This window comes from Sceloporus occidentalis, unplaced genomic scaffold, assembly GCF_023333645.1.
Source record: "Sceloporus occidentalis isolate IW3139 unplaced genomic scaffold, rSceOcc1.0.p SCAF_4, whole genome shotgun sequence".
NCBI lineage: Eukaryota > Metazoa > Chordata > Lepidosauria > Squamata > Phrynosomatidae > Sceloporus > Sceloporus occidentalis.
Genome location: NW_028316984.1, coordinates 63,777,694 through 63,795,028, shown reverse-complemented (window position 1 = coordinate 63,795,028; position 17,335 = coordinate 63,777,694). Strand labels below are relative to the sequence as shown.

The window sequence follows — 17,335 nt, the reverse complement described above, 5'->3', positions numbered from 1 at the left end:
TCTCAGACTTTTTTTTATTTTATTTTTCATGCAAGTGGACTACTTATGCAGCAGAGTTACAGCAATCTGAGATCACCAGTATATGGATTATGGAAGTTAGTTAGCAGTACTATCTGAATTTCTGTTTAATACATTAGAGCTTGGATTGGCAACTGCAGGGATTTTTTTTGGGGTGGGGGGGCATTGCTTTTCACAAGACCTTGGAGTGCTCCCATAGAGAGAAAATTATAATTCTATTAAAAAGAGCTACAGGGAGAGGAAGAACATAGCATGACATGGGTATGATAACTGTCATAAACCTCAGGCTATCAGACATATTTAAAAACAAATAATGTGTTTGGGAGCCTATAGGGGCCTCAAAACAGTCTCAGGGGCCACATACAGCCTGTGAACTGTACTTCTTCCATATTAATCATGTGAGTATATGGTTTGCATGAAGGAACAATTGGGAAAATGCATCATATGGATTAGAGACAGGTTGTAGACTTAACAGTTTGTGAACAGGACTGTTATACATATTTATTGGGCCTTACATAGAAAAAATATTTGATTAGTTGGGCTAAGGGATGATCAAATACAATGGCTTTCATGGTACTATGATTTGACTAATAAAGGGCGAGGTTGTGGCTAAACCTTCCTATGCTAACAAATCATTGTCAAGCTAACAAGCACTGCTTCCCCATTGTCATGTTATTTGCATGGTCATTTCAATAGAATGAAACACCAGAAAAATGTTAATAGACTGAAAATATTTCAGATTATGTTTTTTTTAGTCCAGACTAGATTAGAACCACTAAATAATTAGATTTATCTATGTGTGGATTCACTAATAAATAATTGATTAAATGGGTTTACTGTAGCTGTAACCAAAAACATAGCCGGGATTTTGGGAAGGAGGCTGCAGAGTAAGAGGAAGTTGCAGGAGAAACCACCCCTTCCTGGCTTCGCAACCAATCAGAGAGGCTTCCAGGGGCAGGACATCCGGCTGCAGAGGCCGCTGGGATTTTTTGTCACAGTAGGAACCTATTGGCAAACCCCAGCGACATTTGGAGCCAGAAGTCCCACCCCTAGAAGCCTCTCTGATTGGTTGCAAGGCTGGGAAGAGGAGGGACATCCAGCCGTGCTTCTTAGGGCTGAAGAAGGATGAGGATGTGGGCTGGAGGACAAGGTGGCAGGCTGGAAGATGGGAGGAAGGGGGGGTCCAGACCCCATGGACACCCCCCCACCACCACCACCTTGGCTACGTCCCAGTTGGAACCAACCAAAAGAATTCCAGTTGATATTTTAAATGATTACTCAGGGCAGCTTGGATTTTTCTCCCTTTGGAAATAATACTAAAACCATTGGACCTATCCTTAAGAAGAAGAGCCCTCCGTCCATGGAATCTCTCTCCATCTGGCCTAGGAAGGAGTGAAAAGACAGGCCCAATGCCATTGGGCCTATCCTTAAGAAGCAGGGCCCTCCCTCTAGTCCATCTGCCATGGTCCAGGCCTCAGAGGGAGAGAGGAACTGCTGGACCTGATCCCCTTCCCCATCCCCATTCCCTTCTCCTTTTGTGTCATGTCTTTTTAGATTGTAAGCCTGAGGGCAGGGAATTGTCTTATTAAAAATAATAATTGTAAGCCACTGTGATAGCCTTTAGGGCTGAAGAGCGGGATATAAATACCATAATAATATATAAACTAATAAAATATAAACTTGATTAAAAGAAACTTACCTGAACATCAAACATAGCAATATGGTGGAATTCACCACGACCACCTTGCTTAACAGGAACTGTCATGAAGAATTTGTTGCTATCTCTAGAAAAAACTGGTTCTTCATTCTAAAAGAATTAAAAAGAACCAGCATTTTACAGTTTTACAGTTAAGCACTGATCCTTATAAGCCATTGCTAGTATGAATAAATTATACAAATTTAGAGTGTATTGAAGGATAACAAAATTTTATGATACAAAAGTCAAACCAGGAAACTAGAGAAATCATGCCAGAGCTTAGTTTTCTAGTAGAACGTCTCCATTTTTTTTTCTAAACAGGTTTTCTGAAAGAGCAACAATCTTTAGCAGATTTATAAGGAAAGGTGGAAATGATGTAAACATGATTAAGATTTTTTAATGGAATTTACATACTTCAAACACTTACAACATTGCTCTTAAAATGGCCCAAAACACATGGGCTAAAAGAAGTGGCTCCTGGCCCTTTTGGAGTTGTGCCATTTATATGGTACATGCCTCCAACATGGCCAAAAGCTGCACCAGGGCACTGCTCCAGTCCTTTAGACCAGAGCAAAATGTAGCTGGGATAATCTGGCTCCTGGTGGTATGACTTGGGTTCTGTAGCCACAGCCTGGTTTTGGAGCAGACCATGCAGTCACTGTGGATCCGATGCACTTGGGGCTGGAGGGGCCTCAGGCCGCACCTTCCCACCCATTGGCTCAGGGTGAATGTTACCTTTTGAAGAGTAACATTAGTTTGTGAAGATCCAAGGTCATCTTTGTGATTTCTTTTCAATGAAAATATTTTTTAAAAAATGTAGAAATAATGAGCAATGCAAGATTTTTCACTTTTGACAACATACAATAGACAGAAAGCATTAATGAATGAGATTTTCACCTCCACACCCCAAATGTACTGAGCAATGGCTTACTTTTGAAAGTAACGCACCAAGCTCTGATGCAACAGCCCAGTTTTCCATATCACAACCTGTGCACTAGCCCTCAGATCTGTAATACTTTGTTTTAGAATGTTATCAGTTGTTCTGACATCACATTTCTTGAGATTTCTTTTAGCTAATTCTTTGAAAATGAAACTGTTCAGTGGAGGCTTTACTCTTCATTACTATACACATGAAAAATCCTGTGAATCTTTGCTGGTTCATTAAAAGCCGTTAGCATCAAACAGCTGTATACATCTGGCACTAATCCTATGTACCTGTTTTGAAATAGCCTCCTGAGGTGCCATCACAATACTCTTACTAGTCCAGTATAACACCAGATTTTCTGATTCTTCACTTCTTCTGCAATTATTTTTATATATGTTTTAAAAATAGCTTGATTCTGATGTATACTAAGTATTAAACATAGCTTTCTTTTTTTAAATGAACTTTTTAAAACAATTTATGATATAGCAAAGATGTGCATTTTCTGTTCCAAACAATTAATACAACTGTACCTGTTTAGAAAGCCACACTTCAGATGTAAATTCATATTTCTAAAAAAAAAATTCAAATAAAAATAATTATAATTATGAAATACAAGCAAATGCTGTGTGAAGGGAAAATAATTTAATTTTACTCTTCCTTCCATTACAATATTACTATAAATAAGAATCTTACAGATCATCCAAAATATCTTACAGATATTTTATAGAATACAGTAGGATCCCAACTGCAGATTTCAGCATCTGGACAGCAAATCCATGGAGGGGGGCAGTGGAGGAGGAGGAGGAGGAGGTGATGAAGAGGAGGGAGGGAGGGAGGGAGGGAGGAGCAGCAGCTGTGGAGCAGGGGCAGTGGCGGGAGAGGAGGAGGAGGAAGAGGAAGAGGAGAAGGAGGAGAAAGACATGGCCATAGAAATTAAAATATGCCCAGTTCCACTGCCCCCTGGTCCCTATGCCTCATGATGAAGGGACCCCTTTCCTTCCCCTCCATGCATAGCCATCTTTCAGGCAGCCTGGCCTAGGACCACCAGGGAGGAGAAGGCGAAAGAGGAGGCAGAGGAGAGCAGTAGAGGGGCAGGTGCACCCAGAGCATTCCCTCCCCCCCCCTCCTCCAACACCATCTCCTCTGCCTCCTCAATCCTCCTTTGGAGCACTCCTTTGGAATTTGACAGAAGAGTTTCAGTTTGTTCAGCATGAAAATGCTTGGAGAAGTGAGGCTAATCACTTGTTTGTTGGACCCATTCCCATCCTGGCTAATTAAAGCTGCCAGAGGAGGACTGGTGAATTGGATGGTGGAGATTGCAAAGGCTTCTTTGAAAGAGGACTATGCTCCAACCTCTCTAAAAGAATAAATTGTAAGATGTTTGTTGAAAAGGACTTTCATTGGCGCTTACTTCCCTAGGTAACTTGCCTCCCCAGAACAGTCTCTAATCTACCCTTGTAAGGAAGATTCTAGAGTGAGTTGTGGCAACACAACCCCAGGCTTTCTTGGATTAAACAGATTACTTGGACCAATTCAATTTTGGGTTCAGGTCTAGTTATGGGACAGAAACAGTGTTGGTCCATGACCTATACTGAGGGTTGGATAGGGTGTGTGTGTCTCTGTTGCTCTTCCTAGATTTTTCAGCACCACTTGGTATCACCAACCAGGGTATTCTTCTGGGTTAATTTGTGGAAATGGGACTTGGGGACATTGATTTACAGTGATTCTAGTTGTTCTTTGTTGAATGTGGTGCTGGGAAACTGTTATTCAGCATTTTGGCCATAAGCATGTGGGGTTCCACAGAGGTGCCCTCTATGCTTTTAAAACATCTACATGAAGCTGCTGGAGAGGTCACCTGGAGCTCTGGGATTGGGTGTAATCAGTATGCTAATGATACTCAGCTCTCCTTTACCAATGATGCCAAGGAGGCTGTGATAGCACTGAAGCATTGTCTGGATGCAGTAAAGGACTTGATATAGTTGAACAAACTGAGCTTAATCCAGACAAGTGCTGCTGGCCAGTAAGAAATCGAGTTTGAGACTGGGAGTACAACTTGTTCTAGATGGGACCGCTCTGCCTCTGAAAGAACCAGTTCACAGACGGGGGTTCTCTTGGATGAAGTGCTGCTCCTGGAAAGCCAGGTTGCTGAGGCAGCCAGGAGTACAGTAGTCTAGCTTTAGCTGGTGCACCAGCTGCTCCCTTTCTTGGGGAAGGCAGAGCTGGTCACAGTGTTTCATGCCTTTGTTACCTCTTGACTGGACTACTGTAGTGTGCTCTATGAGGGACTACCCTTGAGAATTGTTCAGAAGTTGTAGCTAGTGCAAAATGTTTAGAAACCATATAACACTGGTCTTGCAAGAACAGCACTGGCTTTCAATTTGCTTCTGAGCTAAGTTCAAGGTGATGGTGTTGACCTACAAAGCCCTAAATGACTTGGAGCCAAGATATCCAAAAGACCACCTCTTCTCATATGAGCCTACCAGAAATCTGAGATCTTCAGAGGATGCCCTGTTGCTTGTCCCAATACCTCAAGAATTTAGGTTGGTGGGTACACTTAACAGGACTCTGTAGCAGCACTCCAATTGTGAAACTCCCTATCCAAGGAAGTTAGGCTGGCCCCAATTCTTTTGAGCTTCCAGTGCTTCCAGACAAAATAGTGCTGTTCTGCATGACATCCCATGTTTGAAACTGCTCTTTTAACTATTTCCAAAATGAATTCTAGAATTGTGTTCAGATTGCTTTTAGAAATTTTTAAAGAGTATTTTAAGATATTTTTATCTCTGTATTGTTTAAATTGGTTTTTACTTGTTCATTACCTTGAAATTCTTTGTGGGCTGAGAAGCCATGCATAAATATTTAAAATAATAAATAAATAAATAAATAAATAAATAAATTCTATAGGAAAAAGAGAGTACAAATCTGTGTTTGATCTGCATTTATGACAAAAATGCAAAAACAAAAACAAACAAACTATGCAACTTTGGTAGCATAGTCAATGTGTACTCAGAAAACAGTGCCTTAGAGTTAAATGAGATTTCCCTCCATGTACGCATTAAAAGGATTATGGCCTAAATTAGCTGCTATGTTTTTAAAACTGGTATTCCAGATCTCTTTCTCTATTGCCTTTTGTTAACTTATCTGAGTATTGAACTTAAAACATTTTTCTTCAACATGAAACTACATTTGCAACCTTTTTGATAAAAAAAATACTCTTGTGTATACTGACATTGCTGGAACCTAGATTTATCTGTATTTAGAAGATTGGTTATTGCCATAGTTGCTATTTCCCTAGTGCTTCTAAAGATCTTACTGATGATTCAAAGTCTCTCCCTCCCCCCTCCCAGAGTACTCAGTTGTGAGAGGTACAGAGATTGCATGGAACTTAGACGTGTTCAATAAATACCCAGGTGTTCTCCCTACATGCTCAAGAAGCTCATCTTTTAAGACCAAATGAATGGCTGTATCTGCAGAAATAATGCAGTGGTTTAACTGCCATGGTCAATGATATGGAATTATGGGATTTGTAGTTTTTTGTGACACCAGAACTCTCTGACAGAGGAGGATAAATATCTCATAAAACTACAAACCCCAAAAATCCACACCATTGAGCCATAACAGTTAAAATGGTGTCAAATTGCATTATGTCTGAAGTGCAGATGCAGCCAAAGAGCCTGTGTGTGTCTGTGTGTGTGTGTCTCTGTGTGTGTGTGTATATGTGTGTGTGTGTGTGTGTGTGTGTGAGAGAGAGAGAGAGAGAGTGATTCAAAATAATGTTATACATGGTTTCACATTGCACATGGTTTCACATTACCAGAAGGTGAATTTAAACACAAATAAATGAACTGGCCTCTAAGCCTTAGAAGGGAACAAGAAGTCCTAGGAAAACAAAACACTGCTTACCATGCTACAAGCACCAGTTGTTGTTTCACACACTGTAAGGATAGATAAATTCTGGGGTCTGTTTAACCACCGCACCACCGCCTTTGTATTGCTGACCCACTTCACCATCATTATGTAATATTCTCTGTGGCAGAGAAACATTGCAAAACACAGCAGTTATAAAATTCACATATAAATTGTGAAATTATACCACAAGCACTGCAAGGAAGGACATTTCTCCATTGATCCTTTCAACATTATTATTATTATTATTATTATTATTATTATTAACCTTTATTTATGAAGCGCTGTAAATTTACACAGCGCTGTACATACAATCTTTTTAGTTAGACGGTTCCCTGCCCTCAGGCTTACAATCTAAAAAGACATGACACAGAAGGAGAAGGGAGTGGTGGAGGGAAAGGGTAAGAGGTCCAGCAGTTCCTCTCAACCTCCGAGGCCTGGACCAAGGCAGATGGACAGGAGGGAGGGCTTGGCTTCAAAATGGAAGGTTAATCATTATCCAGGGAAAATACATACTCTCAAGTAGGATAATGCATATACAGTACATAGCAATACAGGAAATGGATCAATAAACAGTCAACAACAGAACATCAAATAGTAAGCGACAATTATGCGATGTCTGGGAAGGCTTCTCTGAACAGGATGGTTTTCAACTCCGTTTTGAAGCTGGTTAAAGAAGTGATGACTCTTGCTTGTGGAGGAAGAAGGTTCCAGGAGTGAGGGGCAGCAAGTGAAAAGGGGCGAATCCGGGATGGGGCAGAGGAAATCCTGGGCTGAGACAGGAACCCTTGACTACCAGAATGGAGGGCCCGAGTGGGAAGGTGAGGAGAAAGAAGGTCTGATAAGTAAGGAGGGGCCAGTCCATGGAGGGCTTTGAATGTCGACAGCAGGAGCTTATACTGAATGCGGAAAGGGAGGGGGAGCCAGTGAAGGGATGCCAACACAGGAGAGATGTGGTCAGAGCGGTGGGTGGAAGTGATAATGCGTGCAGCTGAATGCTGGGCAGAGATTAAAGGACGGAGGTGAGAAAGAGGAAGTCCAGCCAGGACATTGTATTGATGAGAAGTAGAATTCTAAAACCATGTTTCACATTTGCATTTAACTTATCTGGCTACTTTAATTCGTTTTAGATTAAATTTTATTGTTCTTCTGTTCTATGCACACACACACATGCACACACACACACACACATGCACACACACACACACACACACACTTTCTAATATATTCCAGCAATAGGTCAGATAGAAATGTTGCAAAAAAGGAAAACAAACTGGACTCATGATGCTTTATTAACTTATTTTGTCCTATATTTGATTCAGCAGTCTTTGGAACAACTGCCCGAATAGAAGTGCTTTCCATGGTAAGAAGCTGGCAGCAAAAATACAAAATGTCAAGGACATTCTCTAAAGATTTTGTTTAGGAAGATGAGCAGAGAAAGTTGCAGAGCTAGTTGCTTCTGTGGCCAAGTATTTTTTTAAAAAATTGTATTACCAGATAGATATTTGTCTTCAAACACATTTAGAGAAATGAAAGAATTCTAGCTATAAGACTTTATCAATAGTGCAAAACAACCTTCTCCTTCCAGAAGCCCCATTTGACATGCTGATGCTGTTACTAAGATCAACCGCTGTAAGGCTAGGAAATTTGTTGTACAGTGGTCCCTCCACATTCACCGGGGTTAGGGGTGAAGGACACCTGTGAATGTGGAAAAACCGCTAATAAAAACCCACTACTCTTTTTACCTGAGAGAACACCTCTCTAGGAATCTCCAGGTCCTCCAGTGCAACTCTATGGTCAACATCTCTCACAAGTTGATCACAGAATCATGCTGGAGGACCTACAAATGCATAAAGAAATATTTTCTCTAGGAACGTCTAGGTTCTCCAGCACAACTCTGTGGTCAACTTCTGGCAGAGCTGCACTGGGGGACCTAGAAATTCCTAGAGATAACACATTAATCAAAACCGCAAATAATGAAATCCACAAAAATCAAAGCTGCAAATGTGATGGGCCAACTGTGCTTTGTTCAAGATACTGCCCTTGCCTGCTGTCAAGCACCTTTCTCTTATCATTATTCAAATTATCAGTGTTAAAAATTACACACAACATTGCAATTTGTAGGAACTTGTGCTAAGAACTCAAGCCTCTCAAACTTTATAATCCAATATGGCTCTACTCAAAAATCTATAGCTTCAGACTGCACTGCATTATAGCCCAGGAGTAGGCAACTTCACCAGATCTCCAGGTTACATGCTTCACCTAGCAACTGCACTGTCTCCTTGCATCTCACCTTATTGTTACTTATTTAATTATATTTTAAAACACTCCAGAGCCTGTAGAGGCAAGTCCACTATGTTGTGTGGTCTACTGGCCTGCATTAACCCTAGGAAAGACATATTACTGAACAGGAAATTACTAGACCAGTTCTGGTATGTGCATAACATTGTGTGTGTGTGTGTGTGTGTGTGTGTATTTATGTATATACAGTTTCACCACAATTGGTGAGTCTGTTTTAGATGTGTATGAGGGAGGGCATATGCACATGCATGTGTGTGTGCGTGTATGTATGTGTGTGCCATCGCACAAAAGTACCTAAAACAGACTCAACAAATGTGGTGAATTTATGACCTGACCCCTGGTCAGCATAGAGTACTTGGAGAGTACAGCATGAAGCATTTTTAAGTAAAAGAAAATTATGAGGAGCATGGTGGGTTCTCCTAACTAAAACAGGGTGCCCTCGACATTCACTGGAGTTTGGTTCCAGGATCTCCTGTGGATACCCAAAAAATTCATGGATTCTCAGGTCCCATTACACACAATGGTAAAGTAAAATGGAGTTCTTTATATAATATGGCAAAATCAAGATTTGCTTTTTCAAAAAAAAAATTGTGTGAATATTTTCAAACTGTGGTTGGTTGTATCCATAGATGCAGAATCTGTAGATACAGAAGGCCGACTTTATAGATATTTTCTAAAAATGAGCAGCCACACTATATTATACTCTATATGTCTCTCAAAGCTGAGATATGCAGTTGAATTGTCCCTGACATCCATGGCACTGAGGAATAATTGTATTATTTATAGAATAAATGTTTTGACAATAAACATTTAAAAGCTGACCTTCAATACAACACAGTCTATATCAAATGCTACATTTTTGTCCCCCTTGATTCCTCTTTTCAGGTGGATGATTCAAACTGATGACATTTAAGCAATTCTTTACCTACCATACTTATCTAAGAGCTGGAAAACTACTGAAGACAGAGGGGTTAGTTCTGAGTCATTTTGCATATGATTGTGCCATAAGAAACTTTTTGCTACTACTACTACTATTATCATCATGCTTTTTTCTTCCTTAACCATTCTGAGTACTACAGAAAAGGCTGTAAAAGTTTCTTACTGGCTACTATGATACGTGCTTAGCAAAGTCAACAAAGACACAAAGCTGAACAAAGAAAAGGGATCTGCATTATTACCTTGTAAGCACAGATACATTTCATAATATAAATTAACCTTGAAGAGTGACTTACAATTTTATTAGAACAGTCTTACACTCAGGCATCATCATTGTAATCTTATTGAATTATACCCAACAAAATGGAAGAAGAAAATATGATGTTATTCTTTTTGTGGTTGCATGTTCTGCTAGGAGTGAGCAAACACTAATGGAACTACTAGTACAAGAAAACATCTGTTTTAATGAAGACATAATGATTCTCAAAAGCACTTGTTGCAGAGAATTGGGGAAGTAGGGGGGGATATCATGCAGTAGGTGTCTTGCACCACTGGAATGATACTGTTGGATACAATCCATAATGTTACAAAATGATTTAGAACCAGACCCATAATTATTGTTTGAGATAAAATAATCTTAGAACAGAAAACTGAGTTTGGAAATGCTTGACTAAAGATCCTTAATGATCTTTTGGTGAACTAGCATTTGAATTATTATCTTTCATGTTCACCTTCAACATACTAGGAGACAATCAGCTTGCAGACAATGTGGACTGGAAGATATTAATAGATGTAACAACTAAATATCTTGACATTTTGGTAAGCTCAACTCTACAACTGAGATGGGTGGGACTGGCTGTCAGAATCTGCTAAAACATGGATGGTGGTGGGCTTTGCAAAGAGGTAGGAGAGGTGGCTCTTCCCCCACAGTTACACAGTTAGAGCACAGAAAGCATCAATCTCATTTTTTTAAACTGTGGTTTGTCCACCCTTACTCAAAATTGTATGTATTCTCTTTGAGTTGCACATGGTTTAAAAATCCATTCTCTGCCCATATCATGGAAGACTAAAGAAACATATACATTTGAAGGAAAATCCATTTCAATTTTAATTTTACCGATCAAAGTATAGTTTTCCTTCAACTGGAACTTGACAGTGATATAAAACAAAAAAATATGCTGGAATATGTAATTCCAGCACTTTCTGCCATGAGAGGAAGACCTGGCCACATAAGGCAAGCACCCCGTACCATGAAGCTAGGGCTGCTACTGTTGCCACTGCCTGGCTGTGCTCTGCCTTTGGAACTGTGTCTCTGCTACGTATACACATTTGATTGCCATGAGGTCAGGAGATCATGTCTGCACTATGCAATAGAACCAGACTGGATCCACTCAGGATTCACTCCAGGTCTGTCAGGTTAGTGGGAGAACAGTAAACAGTCTGGGTGTTTATTAGTTCTAGCCCCCAAGAAGTACTCTGTTTCCTTGAAAATAAGACATACCCATAAAATAAGCCGTAGCATGATTTCTAAGCATTTGCATAATATAAGCCATAACCTGAAAATAAGACCTAGTGATAGGCTCAACATGGAACGGAAGGGGGAGGGAAGGGAGCAGAAAGATTGGGGGAAATGGTTCTAAAGGAAATGGAGTCGCAAGAGGTTCAGCATGGAATTCCAGGTCTGGAGAGTTATGACGATGTTCCAGAAGAAGACAACTTAACTATATTTGAATAAATGTAGATTGTTGTACCATATGTAGTAAAAATAAGACATCCCCTGAAAATAAGCCATAGTGTGTCTTCTTGAGGAAAAATAAATGTAAGAAAGTGTCTTATTTTCTGGGAAACATGGTAGTACTAACATGAGTGGCAGGCTTATGAAAGTGGACTCTGTGAATTCACCATTTTAATTTGTACAAAACAATGTACACTTGTCCCTCCATATTCGCTAGGGTTAGGAGCACAAGACCCCCGTGAATATGGAAAAACTGCAAATAACAAAAACACCATGTTTTTACCTGAGATGACACTTCTCTAGGAATCTCTAAGTCCTCCAGTGCAACTCTGTGGTCAACGTCTGACAGACACTGACCATAGGACTGCACTGGAGGAGCTACAAAGGCCTAGTAGAATATTCTTTCTAGCAATCTCTAGATCTTTCAGTGCAACTTTTAGTTAAAGTTGACCATAGAGTTGCGCTGAAGGACCTATTAATCAAATTCATGAATAACCAAATCATCAAATATCAAAGCCACAAATATGGAGAGATGAGTGTATACAGCTTTCCATAATGGGAAAGAGCTTTGTAAGAGAACTTCCCTTTCTCTTTCTGTGACCAGATTATATGTTATATTTCAGTATAACTAAATAAAACAGACAGACCTAAAGGGGCGGCATCACGCCACACCTTTGTACACCAGATCAGGGCTGCAGCAACCACATGCCACAGCCCCGATGTGGTCTTCTCCAATGCAAATAGGAGTGGCAGAAAACCATTCCTTTTTGTGTCATGGAAAGGGCACCCCTTTTGCCATGGCTCTTCTCTACTCCTGAAGCATGAGGCATCCAATTGCTATGCCGCAGGAGCATTTCCACAGTGTTCACAGTCTGTTGGGCAGGCAGCATGACTCCAGCTTGGGGGTGGAGTTGGGACATGTGGTATGTGGTCACCATTCCCCCACATCACTCCCAAGCTGGCTCTTATTGCCAGTCTATTTTGCCCCTAAGTAACTGATGTAGAATCCTGGGCACTCACAATTTTGGTGATCAGATACATAAATAATTCTATTAAATTTCAAGTGAGAAAAGTAATAGAATGGAAATAGCTTTAACAGAGAGATTGTGCTAAGACTTCTAATGGGTGAACCATGGTGAGTAATGTCTCTCTGTGGACCTTGTGATGGAAACAGCTTCATGGGGAAACTGCCAGCTAAGAGGAAGATCTAGCTGGCATAAAATTCTCTGCAGGTGAAGAGAGAAATATTTAAATATTTGAAAGGATGTCATATTGAGGAGGGAGCAAGCTTCTTTTCTGCTGCTCCAGAGAACAGGACCTGGAACAATGGATGCAAGCTACAGGAAAAGAGATTCCACCTCAACATTAGGAAGAACTTCCTGACAGTAAGGGCTGTTTGACAGTGGAACAAACTCCCCCAGAGTGTAGTGGAGCCTCCTTCCTTGGAGGTCTTAAAGCAGAGGCTGGATGGCCATCTGTTGGGGATGCTTTGATTTGGATTTCCTGCATGGCAGGGGGTTGGACTGGATGGCCCTTGTGGTCTCTTCCAAGTCTATGATTCTATGATTCTATGAAATGGGAGATTGTCTACAGATAGGGTTGCCATAATTCTCTACTAAAAACCAGGACAAAATTTGGACCAAAATATAGGACAATTGTAGGATAAAATTTATCCCAAAATGTAGGACATTTAAGTTCCTCCATTTTTCTTAAATGTCCTACATTTTGGGCTAAATTTTGTCCTACATTTTGTCCCGGTTTTTAGTAGAGAATTATGGCAACCCTATCCACAGGAACTCTGGAATGTGACTGTTCCTTGTGAGAAGGCCACAGAAATTGTAGTTTGAAGCAAGTGTGAGTGGTGGGAGGCGATAGGGAAAAACATGGAGCTCAGCTGCTAAAGCATGCCTTTAAAAGTACACTAAATTGCAAACCTCACTTTGTAAACTTAATTATCTAATCACTTAATTTACATCTGAAGAGAGATCTTCTGTTTTGATGGGGATAGTGAATATCTTGGTAAGTCTGCCTTGGTTATACTTGACTAAGGGATGAGAAAACCAAGCCTATTGATAACACATTGTTTTAAAGGCAAACAGCTTAATAATAAAGGTGATTTAGCAAAGCTTCAATGGACAAAGGAAACAATGGACTAAGGATGTTATAAAGATATCGAGGATTTTTTATTGGAATGTATTTTACACACTGGGATGTGCAAAGACATTCCCTCCATCAGAAGTTCTCTCATAAATGTTAAGGAGTGACTGCAATGCTGAAATTACGGAGTTTGCATGAATGTCTTTGGTGGAATACAATCACTATTAGAAGACTGGCACGTTTTACAGAGAAAGAAGAACAAGCACTTCTAGTGAAAAACTGGAGGAAATTAGGCTTTTGAGAAAATAAATTAAGGCTGTGAAAGGAATGTTTTTAGAAGAGACAGGGGAACTGGATGGAGAAGAGATGGGAGATATGAAGCAATTCAGGGACATAGTGGAATCTGCAGAAGTTGATCAAGAAATGAGGAAAAAAATCTGATGTGTTGACACAACTGGTATTAATAAAATACGATTATTCATGATCAAGTGGAGATCATGAGAAAATTGATTTTAAAACTAAAACAAATGTTGAGTGTTTAGCTAGTATTTGGGGAAAGATGAATGCTATGCTATCCCTTAATAATGCTAAGAGAGGAGAGGTTAATTTGTTTCTGATGTGTGGCAAAATGTATCTTATGACTATCAAGTTCTGTGTGTTTCAAATAACTCTGTCCTTGAGATAACAGTTGTAACTTACAAACAATGGCATAAAGTGAGAAAAGGTTAAGGGAAGCAGCATAAAAGGAGTCAAGAATTTTGACTTCCATACATAAGACAGTTTAATGGAAAATATGGTTAAAGGATGGAAAAGTGATATTATGTTAAGATCTTAAAGAGAACCTCTTCAAAATGAAGTATTGTTAATGTACGATGTTAGAGAGAAAAACATATGTATTTGATGTTGCAGTGAAGTTAAAAATTCTGGCTATAATAAGTAGATGGATGAAGGGATAATATGGTTAAGGGGAGTTGTATTGATATTCTGTTACAAAAATGATGTATTAGGGGTGTAGGATGTTAGAAGAATTGATAGAATGTATATAAATTTGGTAGTAAACTATTTTAAGAGAGAGAAGATAAAACTTATCATTAAGCATGACAAAAAGAGGCTGAAGTTGATAAATTTATTGGAAATACACAAATTGTTTGATTTAACTACAGATTTTTTGGATATTACCTCAAGGCTGAACCTTTATTGACTTTTTGCAACAACAACAAAAGAGAAAAGGTTTGGCTACCATTGTATTTTCGTTATTAGAAAGAGTAAGCCATTGAAAAAAGGATATTGTTGTTTGTTAAAAAAGAGAAGGAATTGTTTCTTCAACAGTAGGATCAGAAGTCATCTTTTTCTCTTCTTTCCTTCCTTCCTTCCTTCCTTCCTTTCTTCTCTCCTCACCCTTAATTTCTGTGGTTTTAGTGTACGTTCTCATAGAAACATTCTTATAGGTATGCTCTTACAGAAATTCAAAACCTTGGATAATAACAAACTCCATGAAAATGAATGACTTCTGGAGGAAGTTGACCATGCTGGACTCTATTGTTAAGAACTGTAGTAAAATAAGACACACACATCCACATCATACACACAGAGAGACACAGAATCACAGATACAAAAATAAATAAACACACACACACATACACACACACAAGGTGCGACCTATGTAAATTCAGATGTACAATGTCCTCTTTTCCTCCATATGCCACACAGATTCATATGCCATTTCTGCAGGAAATTTTTGAATAATTTTACTAAGCAGTATGGAAGAGTTTATACTGTGACCTTAAAGAAAGGTATACAACTGCTAGGTCATCAGTTTTCAGGTAACATAGTTACAGTAAATTAAATATCGGGTTCCAAATTACTCACCTTGTTTTAAAGCTGTCTGGTGGCATGAGTTCTAATGTATGTGTTGGTCCATATAGATTGACTACATATAACTTTACTGTCGGATTCATTTCTCCTGCCTTTAGGGGGACAAAGAACAAAGGATAAAGACAAAGAACAAATGATCAAACCAATAAATATGCAACATATTGATCATTGCTTTTGAGGATATCTGTAGGTGGAAGTGAGTATTCCCCTCCCCCCCAGAGTGCCAGGGATTGACACCATATTTCTGCCCTTTGTTTATAATTGTTTCTTTCTTCCTTGAAAACTTGCCAGGAACTGGCAGCCAACAACTTAGGGACCATCACCAGTTCAAGAAACATCACTTTGGGGAGCACTGACATGGATTCCAGAATGCAACATGGCTTCATATGTCTTGTCAAGACAGTTGAGTATGTCCTACCCTATGGTGTTTAATGAAAAACTTTATTGTTGTTGTGTCCCTTCAAGTCATTTCCAACTTATGGCAATCCTAAAGTGACCCTGTCATTGGGACTTTCTTGGCAAGACTTTTTCAGAGGAGGTCTGCCATTGCTTTCCTCTAAGGATGAGAGGATATGACTTGCCCAAGGTCACCCACTGGGTTTCATGGCCAAGTTGGGAATCAAACCCAGGTCTCTAGGGTTGTAGTCCAATATTCAACCCACTATGTCACAATGTACAAAACTATCAAATACTATATGTGTTACAAAATGCTTTCTTGTATTCTAGGCAGAGCACATTTTTGATTCCCCAAGTGAAATACTTGAACATTGAGAACACATTTATTCAACATGTAAGAATACTAAATTATTTACAAGAATAATTTCATTGGCAGGATATTTTGCAACTTTTTCTGAACAGCTGTGTATTAAAACATATTCAAAGGCTTTTAAAGTAAGAAAACAGGCCCTTGTAAAAGCTTCCAATCAGGGGTCTTTTGTGGGCAAAGTATACCTGTTTGCAGTTTCACAGACAACGGGCACATCTACACTGATGAATAACAAAGAAAAAAAGCCTCACCTCATATTTTTCTGGTCTGAAGTGATCCTACAGTGACCCTGTTAATGCCACATGTTTACAGACATAGCAAGGTGACCTCAACAGAACCAGCCACACATTTCCCTCTGGCAAACTTTCTCCCTTCCCAATAGTCATCAGCCTATCAGCCAATAACCGTTATTGTTTGCCAGTCAATCTACTGGACCCACTCTGATTGGAATCTTCCTCATCAAATGATCTTTCCTCTTTTGCCACCCCAGAGAGAGTTTTAAATGTACACACACATACACACATAACGGAGAAAAGAGAAAATTGTATTTTATTTATTTATTTATTTTATTATTCATTATTAATAATTTATTAATAACTACTAAATTTATTTATTTATCTTTTATTGCATTTGATTTTACTTTCCTTCCTCTGACCCCCCCCCCACATCATTCATTCACCTGCTTACTCATGCAGAGATCTCACACACACTCCCCCCCCCAATCCCAATCATTTGCTCGCTTAGTTGCATAGAGCTCTGTAATGTATATATGGGAGGGACTGGGAGTGTGTGAGATCTCCACATGAGTGAGTGAGTGAGTGAGAAAGTGAGTGAATGAGTGTTGGGAGGGAACAGGGAATGCATGTATTCCATTCACTGAAGTAAAAACAAAGACGATACAGCATTGTTGGGTGGGAGGGAGGATCAGAGGAGGAAGAACAGTAAAAACAAATCTGATACTCAAGTGAGGGAAAAGTGGTAGGGAATAGATTGATCTAAACCCCCACCACTGATCTCATGGCTGAACATACAGAAAAGTAAAAAAACAAAACAAAAAACAAAACATGGAGACACACACCAGGC

The 17,335-nt window shown here is 39.5% G+C and overlaps 1 protein-coding gene across 2 annotated transcripts in view; it reads right to left on the bottom strand.

Annotated features, from left to right (window-relative positions):
• Window positions 1-17,335, bottom strand: part of DPP10 (dipeptidyl peptidase like 10) — an 817,369-nt gene that overhangs the window by 70,488 nt on the left and 729,546 nt on the right. For both annotated transcript variants that reach the window (XM_089520160.1, XM_089520161.1), the window contains exons 10-13: window positions 15,481-15,578; window positions 6,540-6,663; window positions 3,170-3,208; window positions 1,718-1,825 (exon numbers count right to left, since the gene is read on the bottom strand). In XM_089520160.1, the coding sequence (XP_089376286.1) occupies window positions 1,718-1,825; window positions 3,170-3,208; window positions 6,540-6,663; window positions 15,481-15,578 (369 nt within the window). The remainder of the gene's footprint in view (window positions 1-1,717; window positions 1,826-3,169; window positions 3,209-6,539; window positions 6,664-15,480; window positions 15,579-17,335) is intronic.